The following is an 11,292-nucleotide window of genomic DNA, read 5'->3' as shown; positions in this document are numbered from 1 at the left end:
ACTATAATAAGTAACTTCCTCTCCGAACCACAGTTTCCATTTGTTTGATGACCAAGTGATCCTTGTGCTGTGAGAGACTGGCCTATTTGGGGGAAGCTCAAATCATTTAATGGAATTAAAGCTTATGGAGCAGATGGCAGAACATAAAGAAATTTTCTTTTCAGTGTGTACTCAGTTCCTTTTACTGTCCTATTATTTATTTCTTTAGGTTCAGAGCTCCCAGGGGCAGGAAGTTGGCTAATGAGCAAATGCATATCCCTCCCACCTCCCCAGCAACAACAGGGTGCCTGGCACAAGGAGATAGTTAGACCCTCTCTGCTGTATCATTAAAAAAAGGGTTTGGCCGGCGCGGTGGCCCATGCCTGTAATCCCAGCTCCTCTTGAGGCTGAGGCAGAAGATCATGAGTTCAAAGCCAGTATTGGCAATTTAGTGAGGTGCTAAGCAATTTAGTGAGACCCTGTCTCTAAATAAAATACAAAATAGGGCTAGGGATATGGCTCAGTGGTGAAGCACCCCTGGGTTCAATCCCAGATACCAAAAAAAAAAAAAAAAAAAGACACTCTGGGTCCTAGGGGTTGCTTCAGTGTCCTGGGAATACACACAGATCAATCCTGTTTCTCTGGGAAGTTGTCTGCAAGTTGCATTTTTGCCCATAAAATTCTTTCTCCCAGTTCCTTATGTTTCCTTCCTAGCAGTTGGATATTTTTATTACTTTATGAAAACTTCAAAGGACTGAAGCCCAAGACTTTGACTTGTCATTTTCTGGTCTTACTTCTTGCTTAAAACAACTGTAACCTCTTCTGCTGCTCTTGCCATGTACACCATTAGCCCACCCGGGATTCTGTGGTCACTCTGCTGTCCGTCATGAGTGACTCGCCCAGGGCTCCCTGACATCTGCCGCCATTGTTCAGAAATGGGGTCATTTTGCAGGCAAACGATGCCACCTCCAGCAAAAGAGGCATGTTCCTGCAAAGTTTTTAGACATAACCGAGCACCTGAATGACACAGTCCAACCTCAGCAACTGCTCAGCTTCAGCACAGACTGGATGGCTGCCACTGTACTGGTGTTGATAGGCCCCAGGGGGCTGCAGTCACAGGGTGGGGGTGAGGGGTCACTGAAAGGCCAAGGTTAGTCGTTGGAGATTAAAATGCACACACACAGATAGCAGTGACAAAGATGAAGCACTTTACTGCAAGCTGGTGCTAGCTTATATAGAAAGTGAGAGTCAGTTATCTTAAACCAGGAAGCTCCCGGGGCCAATCATAGTAAAGGTCAGGTCATCACCTACAGTGCACGCACATCCGCCCTGCATAAGATTCATAAGGGGCACGAACTGTCCACGAGTACGGAAGACGGGAGGGCCAATTAGAAGGTTTTCAAAACAACTTGTTATCTGCCCACTGGCAACTTGCCCGCCACCATGTTGCATTAGGGGCTCCTTATCTGAAAGGCCCAGGGAGTTCTAGCCGCCCACTGGGAATTTGCCCACCGCCATATTTGAAAGGCCCAGGGAGTTCTCAGGGAGACTCCCAACAGCCACCACCTCCACAGCAGGCAGAAAAGTATGTTGTGTCACATAGTGACACTCTGTCAGAACAGCGAGGAAGTGATGTTAGGAATGTGGGGGGTGGGCAGCCAGTGGTGCATGTCCTTTGCCCATAGAGAATAGGACACTAATATGGCTTTCATATCTAAATTCCTCTAGAATAGCTTACCACCCAAAACAATCTCATTAAAGGTCCTAGGTTCCATCTTGGCCCTTTCACACCAGCATACATCCCCAAAAGAAGTCACTGAGGGGAAGCATTCTGGGTCTGGGTGTCTTAGTCCATCCATCCTGTCTCAGTAAAGATTTGTGGCCATGGACTCACTGATTCAAAATCCAGCCTTTGTCAGGAGTACCGATGACATAAGGTAGAAAGCAGACACATTTGCTCAGAAGGCAGGACTTTTAGAAGCAGAGAAGTTCCCCTGATAGGTAGCAGTGACATCCTGGAGCATGAGTGTAAGAATGGAGCCTCATGGGGACCATGAGGGCAGAGAAAGCAGAACTATCAGTTTTGCTCCCAACCTGCTTCCCCATAATGCCCCACTGTTGTGGACTCAGGGATTGCCAAGAGACCCGCAAAAGTAACCATTTGACCTCAGCATTGAATGGTGGGCTATGGAAACTTCACACATAAGCAAGAGCCCTAAGTTCTGCAGAACAAACTTAATGATTTGCTTTAATTAATCCACAAGTACTTAATAAGTGTGGTTGAGTCCTTCTTGGATTCCTGTGTCCTCACAGCCACAGGTCCACCCTAAATCCAGGCAGGGGGCACAGTCTATGTGCAAAGACAACCCAGTGCTGGGCTGCAGGTGTGACCAATGCTGAGGTCACTCCCACAGATAGCATGGAAATGGAGAAGGTCCTGAGGTTTCAAGTGTTTAAAGCTCTGGATGGACAGGGAGATGAAGCTCAGGGAGAGGTGGGGCAGGGCAGCACAGCCCAGACCCTAGGAGCAGGGAATGACAGGGTACAGCACTCCCAATTGTCTGCCCAGGAAGTGGTCAGCCCTCCATTCCCAGTGGGTGGTCTTGACACCCAGGGATCTGCTGGAAGAAGCCAACAGTGCTGGATCTTGGAGACACAGAGCTGGCCACGCAGAGCACTGAGGAATTCAGGAGACCCAAAACAGCAGAAACAGCGATGGAGTTTCAGCTTCCTAAGTTGCTTTGTCTTGTTGAGCTCATCTTTTCCAGCCCTGCCTACCACTGACCCAAGGCACTAGCATTAACCACCTTGACAAGCAGGGATGGGGCAAGGCACTAGCCTTTCTCAGAGATGTTCTGACAATAAGCCAACTGTAATTAAGTATTCATCACCTTCTTTAAAAAGTAGGTATTTCCTAAAGTAGCCTAACAGATCATTTGTGAATTAGTAGCTAACAGGAATATTCAGTCATTTCTCATTTGAATCAACTGGACAGACATTTCTTGGGTGCCTATTGCATATCGAGCACCACTCTTCACATGTTAATGCTGAATTTTCCCTTGGAGTGTCTGAGGAATCCTGTTAACTTTCTGGCTCCCAGTGTGCTAAACCAAGCAAACACATGAGGGGAAGACTGAAAAGCCCCAGAGGAGGCAAGACCCATACAGGAGCTTTGCACCCCCCAGAGGAGCCAACCCCAGACCTGAGCCAGCCAGCCTGTCATAGAGGCAGAGAGCAGATAAGGGCAACCCCAGGGCTTCACCATGGAGGCTGGCCTTGTTGGACAGAAGGCCAACCAGGTTGCCCTTGGGCATCTGGCTTCACGAAGATATGAGGTTGAGGATTTCAATGTTGTGATAAAGGACTCCACCACTCAGCCAAATCTGTCCACTTGCTCTGAGGAGGCAGGGATGGTGTCAACCCTGGTTGTCTTTGTATCCCAGCAAGGGCCCTGTGCCTGGCATGTAGCAGATGCTCAATAGAGGAGCAAGCAAATAAGCAAATGAATGTACAGAGGGTGGGACTGGACTTCAGGAACAGCCACCAAACAGAGGCCTCCTTGAAGGCTTACAGCAGGAACCTAAGGTGTGCAAGAACAATAGAGCTTCTTTCCCTAAAGCACAAGGCACACTACCCAGTGCTTCCATGAGCTCTATAACTGGACAACCAGTGCCTCCTATACTACAGAGGGGCGGCTGGGACACCTGTATCTATACCTTGGTCTGGGATCCATGGTCTGCAGTTCCTAAGAAAAGCCACAAGCCCTCCTCCACCAACAGCAGACAGTGGTCCAACTGTGGATGCTGGAGTCAGGCTGTGGGTTCTGTGGGTTTCAGACCCTGTGCTGAGCTTTATGACCCAGGGTAGGTCAGAGGAGCCCGTGGCTCAGTGTCTTTTTATGCATGATGAGAGTGTGAGAGAGCCTTTCTTACAGGTTGATGAAGATGACAGGGATTGATGAACTGTTATTTGCACTTGCAATACATTTGGAACCCATCTGGCACATATATGCACATACATATAGGGGACATTAAATAAACATTAAGAAATGTTCTAGAATGAGGGCTGGGGTTGTGGCTCAGTGGTAGAGTGCTTGCCTAGCATGCATGAGGCACTGGGTTCGATCCTCAGCACCATATAAATGTAAAATAAAGATATTGTGTCCACCTAAAACTTAAGAATAAATACTAAAAAAAAAAAATGTGTATGTGACAAGACATTTTGAATAGGCCGAGCTGTGGCATGTGGAATTCCACAGTACAAGGATCAGGGCATCCTCCTGAGGTTCTCTCTAGACTTGATAAGACCTGGAGAGGTTCAGAGGTCAGCCATGGGCTTTGATTTCCCTAGGCCCAGAAGCCCTCTTGGGAGATGATATTAAGCCAGCCACAGTGGGAAATTGACAAGCTGGGTAGGGCAGGACTGGGAATTGGGTAAGATGGAGAGAGGAGTTGAAGCTAAGGGACGCCCTCCTTCTGGAACCGATAAATAGTGGCTGAGAATAATGCATTCCACTGCCATATATAAATTAAAAAATAATTAAAAAATAATAAGAGTGGCTGAAAGAAAGCCTAGGCTCAGCATCTGGGCTGAGAGCTGAGAAGATATAATGGCTAGAAAAAGTCTGAGGCTTCAGATAGACCCTTCCCTGGATACAGCCCATGCTTCCTTCAGTCTGGGTGCCAGGGAAGGAGCAGGCCCTGTAGGGTTGGTGGATACATTTATCCCCCAGAGCTGTGGAACCCCTCTCCCCCTGCTCCAACAAGATGAGCAGTGGAGCAGACAGTGAGGGTCTCCATTGCACAGCAGCTAAGAGTGCACAGAGGCTCTGGGAAATTGGGGTATCACTGACATCATCTGTGAGGAGATATTGAGGCATGGTTTCCCATCCCCCACTTGGGGGAAGGAAGACTACAGGAGTGTCATTGATCCAATAGACTGTCCTGTGGTGCCCAGGGGACATCTGGATTCTCTTGAGAGTGCTTAGATTTTAGGAGTGATTAGTGGAGAAGAACTCTCAGAAAAGGCTGGATTTCTTGTCAGCGCTGGAGAAATCAGGGACACACAGGTCATACTCCTCTGTAGAAACTTCATGTTCTATAAGAATTCCTCTTTAGGAAACAAAGCAAAACAAAACAACAACAATAAAAAAATGCTAAATCTATTTAACACCTGGTTATAGTTGATGCTCAATGAATATTTGTCAAATGAATAATGAATGCCCCTTAACTAATTGATAATGTGTAAATTTGGAGTTACCATCTGATACTCCTATCATCAACATGATCCTGTTCCCCAGGAATCCTGGCCCAGTTCACATTTGTCGAGTCTGTACAAGACTTTTAAGACCAGCATTCATTTCCCTGGGTTCCTGGGCTCCCTGCCCTACCCTTTTACAGAGGCTGGGCCAGGGTAAGGAGAAGAGAGGGAACCTTGCCCAGAACCTGACTGGGGGAGGAGACAGCTTCCCCCATCCCCCAACCCCCCCCAATTCCCAGGCTGTCACTCTCAGGAAGCCCTCTTCCTCAAGAGAGCCTTTCAGATTTCTTCTTCCTCTAATCTGCCGCCCCCACACACATGAATTAAAATATTTTTCATCTGCTGTATCATTTAAATTCTTTAATTGTGCTTAGTTATCTGAACCCAAAATGCTCCAGAGACTGGGCAGATCCCCACCCTCAGGGGCTCTGTCTGATGAGAGTCACAGCCTTTATCCTGGGAAAGCCCTCTGTCCGAGGGGGAAGAGAAAAGCTCCAGTCTACAGGAGAAGGCGGGTCACATAAAAAAGAAAAAACAAAACAAAAAATAAACTCCAAGACTTGAGGAAGGAACACTGAGGGCTCAGGGTGAGTGCCAGGTCCAGCTCCGTGAGAAAGTCCCCTCCTGGAGGCCAGAGTTCCTGTGCTCCCGACCCATATGGCAGTTCAGCATGGGCTGGGCAGGCTGGGTGTGCTTACAATCTGAAGTCCCTCCGCAAGTGCAGGTGGTGGCAGCTGGGGGCTGCATTAAGAGGCAGCTGCAGGTCAGGAGCACATCAAACAGCAGCAGCTTGAACAGCAGCAGCCGAAGAGCCTCCAGCCAGAGGGCCTGGCCAAGTGTCCCAGCCCCTGCGCAGAGAGGAGGGGGTGAGGAACCTGGAGAAGTCCCCTGGTGTATGTGGGGTAGAACTCAGGGGCATTTGACCATCGAGACACATCCCCAGCCCTATTTTGTATTTTATTTAGAGACAAGGTCTTGCTGAGCTGCTTAGCACCCTGCTTTTGCTGAGGTTGGCTTTGAACTTATGCTCCTCCAGCCTAAGCCTCCTGAGCTGCTGGGATTACAGGCATATGCCACCAGGCCAGCTCTGCTTTCTGCTTTGCCCCCTCCTCAAGGGAAAGTCCTCATTTCTTATTGGTAATAATAAATACCTTCCTGTCCCTCATTTTATTTTCTTCCCCCAAAGTTGGGGGTGAGCTGGCAGGAATTAACAATTTGGTGTACAGACTAAACTAGTTCAAAGTTTTTTATTTGACCAGGCACAGTGGCCCACGCCTATAATCCCAGCAGCTAAGGAGGCTGAGGCAGTAGGATCTCGAGTTCAAAGCCAGCTTTAGCAAAATCAAGGCGCTAGGCAACTTAGTGAGACCTTGACTCTACATAAAATACAAAATAGGGCTGGGGAGATGGTTCAATGGTCGAGTGCCCCTCAGTTCAATCCCCCGTACTACCACCCCCACATCCCACCAAATTTTTTAATTTGGTCAAGAAATAGACTTTAAGACTCTCAGTCAACTACTCCAGCTAGTTTCCCATTTACACAGGCTCTCCCTGAGTCTACTCTCCGGGCTGCTGAGTCCACTCTCAGGCTGCCCAAGGAGCCATGAAGGACCCTTCTATTGGCACTCACCTGTGCTTCTCAACTGATGTCCAGAAATTAGGCTGGGGCCAGAGGATTCACTCTTAACATCAGTTATCTGGTCAGATAGGGTAGACTGAGGTCCAGGCTAGCCAGTACCCCAACCCAGCAAGGCCACCACTTTATGAGACACTAGCTACCCCACATACACCCATGAACATATCAGGTCAGAACGGAGTGCTCCACGCAGGCCAAGGTCCTGGTCCCCATCATTTATTCCCAGTCTATATCACCCTGTGCCCAAGTACTCACCCCTGAGAGGATCCTGGAAGCAGGTCCTGGCTCTGGAAGCCTCTCCTGCCATCCAAGGAGAGGGGAGTGAGTTCTTCTGGGATGGACCATGCACCCTGGAGCACTGCTCAGGGGCTGCACACCCAGGCCCCTGTTCTATGCCTCTGTCCTGGCATGGAGGTGGTGGCTTTCAGGGCACATTAAAAAAATGCACCATAGCAGAAGCTGCTGCAAGTCCTCTGAGGGTCCCAGATCCCCTCAGCCCACCATTCCTGTTCTGGGGGGTGGGGAGCCAAGGTGCCTAAGCATCTTCACAGCCGCTTGCTTTGGAAGGCAGGGCATTTATTCAACATTCCCATTTAGGAGATGCCCAAAATGAGATCATCCAGAAAGATGGGGTCAGTTATCTGGTCAGTAATAATAAGACCCTACCACAGCCATGTGACTTAACCACCCTGTGTCTGTGTGCATAAATGGGGACAATAATATTATCTATTTCATAAATGGGAAGTGTTTAGAACAGTGTCTGGCAGAGAGTAAATAATAAGTTGCCGCAGTCTGGCTGGGCACAAATCAGGAGCCACTGAAGCAGGAACAAACTTTATTTTTGAACTGCAGGAAAACACTTCACACAGCTCCTGGGGAATCCTCCCGAACGCCAGGCGGCTCGCCCAGGAACCCCCAGCCGGAAATATCTCCCCCGGAAATCCCTCCTCCTGCACTTCCCCAACCAATGGGAACTCTAGGGGAATCCCCGGAAATCCCCACGAGAACTCCAAAATAGTGCGAGAACTCAAAAGTTGCGGCAGAGGCGGATAGTAATGCCTCGCCTGTCAATCGATACTGTTGGCAAAATGCCAGGGGCCATACAGACTCGGCCGTGGCTCTCAGCAATAAGTAATTCAGAGAAGGGCATGGTGGCACGTGCTCAGAATCCCAGTGACTTAGGAGGCTGAGGCAGGAGGGTCACAAGTTCCAGGCTAGCCTGGGCACCATAGCAAGACCCTGTCTCAAAATAAAAAAATAAAAAGGGCTAGGGATGTAGCTCAGTGGTAGAGCACCCCTGGGTTGCTGAAAAAAAAAGTGATAGAGATTTATCATTTAATTATTATTTGAGGGTATGCTTACACACACACACAAATAACTTTCTAGGAGGGAGAAGGAGTTATTATCTATTATTATCTCTTGGCAGTGATGCCTCAGAGTCTGGATTTGAAATATCACAATTGCAAACCCCAAGACTCACGGCTCTGAGGTCAGTCTGTCCTCAGCCCAGGCCTGGATGGTTTCCACTTGAAAACCCTTTATGCCTCCATGACTTAGAGTCGGTCTTCCCTCCCACCCAGCTCCAGGATGTGTGGAAGGGGACAAGGAGCATCCAGAGGAACCCAGACTCCATCCCCACCTGACAGCTGTAGGGGCTGTGTGCTCTGGCTCTGGCCCCCAGGTCCAGGCCCAGTGTGGCAGACCAAAGGTTCCCAGGCTGCCAACTCCTCAGAGGGCAGGGACAGCTGGGCCAAACTAGTCCAGGTGCCATCTGCTGCTGGGGAAGGACCGTAGGTGAAGGCATCCAGTGCGCTGCCATTACTGCCTGAGAACCATATAGGGCTGTCAAGGCCAGGGGGTGTGACATCAAGGACCAGGCAGATGACCAGTGTCTGCTGCTTTCCATCCACCAGCAGTGTGATAGGTGGGGCCAGAGAAGGGAAGGGCGTGCCAGACACACCTGCAAGAGAGCACAGCACCTAATGGAGGCACATCTCATTGTAGGGTAGGGCTCTAGGTTTCTATCTTTCCATTTATTCTCCCACCATCACCATCCACCCACCTATCCTTCTACTTAGCCACCCTCTTTGCATGCATCCCTCCCTGTTTGCATTTGCCTATCTAACCTTCCTTCCCCCCCATCAATACAGTCTTTCATCCACCCAACTATTTATCCCTCCTTTATTCCACCATTCATCCCTCCTTCATCTATTCTATCTTCCATCTCTATGGCTGCCCATCAATTTACCTTTCTGCCTACCCATATATCATATCTGATCTCTTTTCTATTCCCAGTACTGAGGATATAATTTTGCGTAAGACATTGTCCCTGGCTTAAGGAACTCAGTCCCATGGGAAAGACAGCAGATACATAAACAAACACTTATCATAATACCATGTTGTGCCAGCCTTGGGAGAGTGGTTACCTCCGGGAAGGAAGGGAAGGAAACAGGCCCTGGAATAAGATCAAAGATCTGATTCAAATAGGCAAAATGTTAACAATTTGCTAATCTGGGTGGAATGTGCATGGGTGGTTTGTTTTTATTTGTTTGTTTGTTATTTGTATTATTCCCAGTTATTTCCTGAACATCTGAAATCTCCATCTTTTTTTCTTTTCTTTCCTTTTGTCTTGTGGGGGAGGTACTAGAGATTGAACCCAGGGATGTTCTATCTCTGAGTTACAACCCCAACTCTTTTTTTTTTTAATTTAGAGACAGGTTTTTTTTTTTGTTTGTTTGTTTTTTTAATTTAGAGACAGCCACTAAGTGGCTGACACTGGCCATGAATTCGCGATCCTCCTGTCAGCCTCTTGTTTTGTTTATTTATTTTTCATTGCTGGGAATTAAATCCAGAGCCTCGTGCACACTGGGCAAGTGTTCTGCCATGGAGTCACATACTCAGCCCTGTTTTTGTAATGCTAGGGATCAAACCCAAGGCTTTGTGCATGCTAGAGGAGCATTCTACCACTGAGCTACTTCCCCAGATCTTTTTATTTTTAATATAGAGACAGGGTCTCACTAAGTTGCTTAGGGCCCAGCTAAATTGCTGAGGCTGATCCTCCTATTTCTCCAGAGTCGCTGGGATTACAGGCCTGAGCCACCACTCCTGGCTAACATTTTTTTTTTTTGAGGGGGGGAAGCAGTAATAGGTAGTGAATCCAGAGACACTATACCACTGGGCCACATCCGCAGCCCTTTTTATTTTTATTTATTTATTTATTTATTTACTTACTTACTTACTTAGAGACAGGGTCTCAGTAAATTGCTTAAGGTCTCACTAAGTTGCTGAGGCTAGTCTTAAATTTGTGAACCTCCTGCCTCAGCCTCTGGAGTTGTTGGGATTATAGGCCTGCGCCACCAGACCTTGCTCTCCCCACCCCATTTTTAAACAGCTTTATCTATATTTAAGCCACACATCGTACAATTTACTCATTTAAAGTTTAGGTCTGTTATTTCTTTTTCTTTCTTTCTTTCTTTTTTAGATGTTGATGAACCTTTATTTTGTTCATTTATTTACATGCGGTGCTAGGAATCCAACCCAGTGCCTCACACATGCTAGGCAAGCGCTCTACCACTGAGCCACAATCCCAGTTGTTTCAAATTTTAAAAAATGAGTCATGTGGGTACTGCAAACATCTATCCTATATTTTCCAAAATAGTCCTGATTTTCCACAATCTTATTATTTTCAGTAAAGATGAATCACTTAAGATATAACAAAATGTTATTTTTTAGTAGAAATTCGTTCATATAAATAAAAGCTCAAATGTAACATCTATAAACAAATTTACACCTGAGTTAAGTGTATCCAGATTAAAGAAATGCCTCAGAGACGGGCATGATTGCCCATGTCTCTATAATCCCGAGGACCTGATACTCTGAGGCAGGAGGATCAAAAATTCAAGGGAAGACTCATCAATTTAGTGAGGTTCTACACAACAAATTTCAAATAAAAGTAAAAAGGAGCCATGCCAGTAATCCCAGTGGCTTGAGAAGCTGAGGTAAGAGGATTGTGAGTTCAAAGTCACTGAGAGTCTGTCTCAAAATAAAATACAAAAAAGGGCTGGGGATGTGGCTCAGTGGTTAAATGCTCCTGGGTTCATTCCCTAGTACCAAAACAAAACAAAAGGGGTGGGGGGACAAGGAGGCCAGGAATATGGTTCAGTGGCAAAGTCCCTCTGAGTTCAACCCCCAGTGCTTAAAGAAAAAGAAAAGAAAAGAAATGCTTCAGATGATAGCCTGGTGCAGTGGTGTACGCCTGTAATCCCAGTGATTTTGGAGGCCAAGGTAGGAGGATTGCAAGTTTGAGGCCAGCCTCAGCAAGTTTTTTTGTTGTTGTTGTTGGGGGGGGGCAGGGATTGAACTCAGGGGCACTGGACCATTGAGCCACATCCCCAGCCTTTTTTTTTTTTTTTTTTTTT

At 47.4% G+C, this 11,292-nt stretch overlaps 1 protein-coding gene across 3 annotated transcripts in view; it reads right to left on the bottom strand.

Moving 5' to 3' along the window:
* Window positions 1-5,599: 5,599 nt before the first annotated feature.
* Ptcra (pre T cell antigen receptor alpha) overlaps window positions 5,600-11,292 on the bottom strand; it is a 7,674-nt gene continuing 1,981 nt past the window's right edge. For 2 of the 3 annotated variants that reach the window (XM_015487742.2, XM_048805330.1), the window contains 4 exons: window positions 9,270-9,329; window positions 8,514-8,834; window positions 7,130-7,174; window positions 5,614-6,086 (listed from right to left, as the gene is read on the bottom strand). In XM_015487742.2, the coding sequence (XP_015343228.1) occupies window positions 5,821-6,086; window positions 7,130-7,174; window positions 8,514-8,834; window positions 9,270-9,329 (692 nt within the window). In that variant the 3' untranslated portion in view covers window positions 5,614-5,820. Of the gene's footprint in view, window positions 6,087-7,129; window positions 7,175-8,513; window positions 8,835-9,269; window positions 9,330-11,292 lie in introns of all 3 variants that reach the window. The other variant, XM_048805331.1, reaches the window with a different exon arrangement.

This window comes from Marmota marmota, unplaced genomic scaffold, assembly GCF_001458135.2.
Source record: "Marmota marmota marmota unplaced genomic scaffold, marMar, whole genome shotgun sequence".
Lineage (NCBI taxonomy): Eukaryota > Metazoa > Chordata > Mammalia > Rodentia > Sciuridae > Marmota > Marmota marmota.
This window is presented reverse-complemented; position numbering and strand designations above follow the sequence as displayed.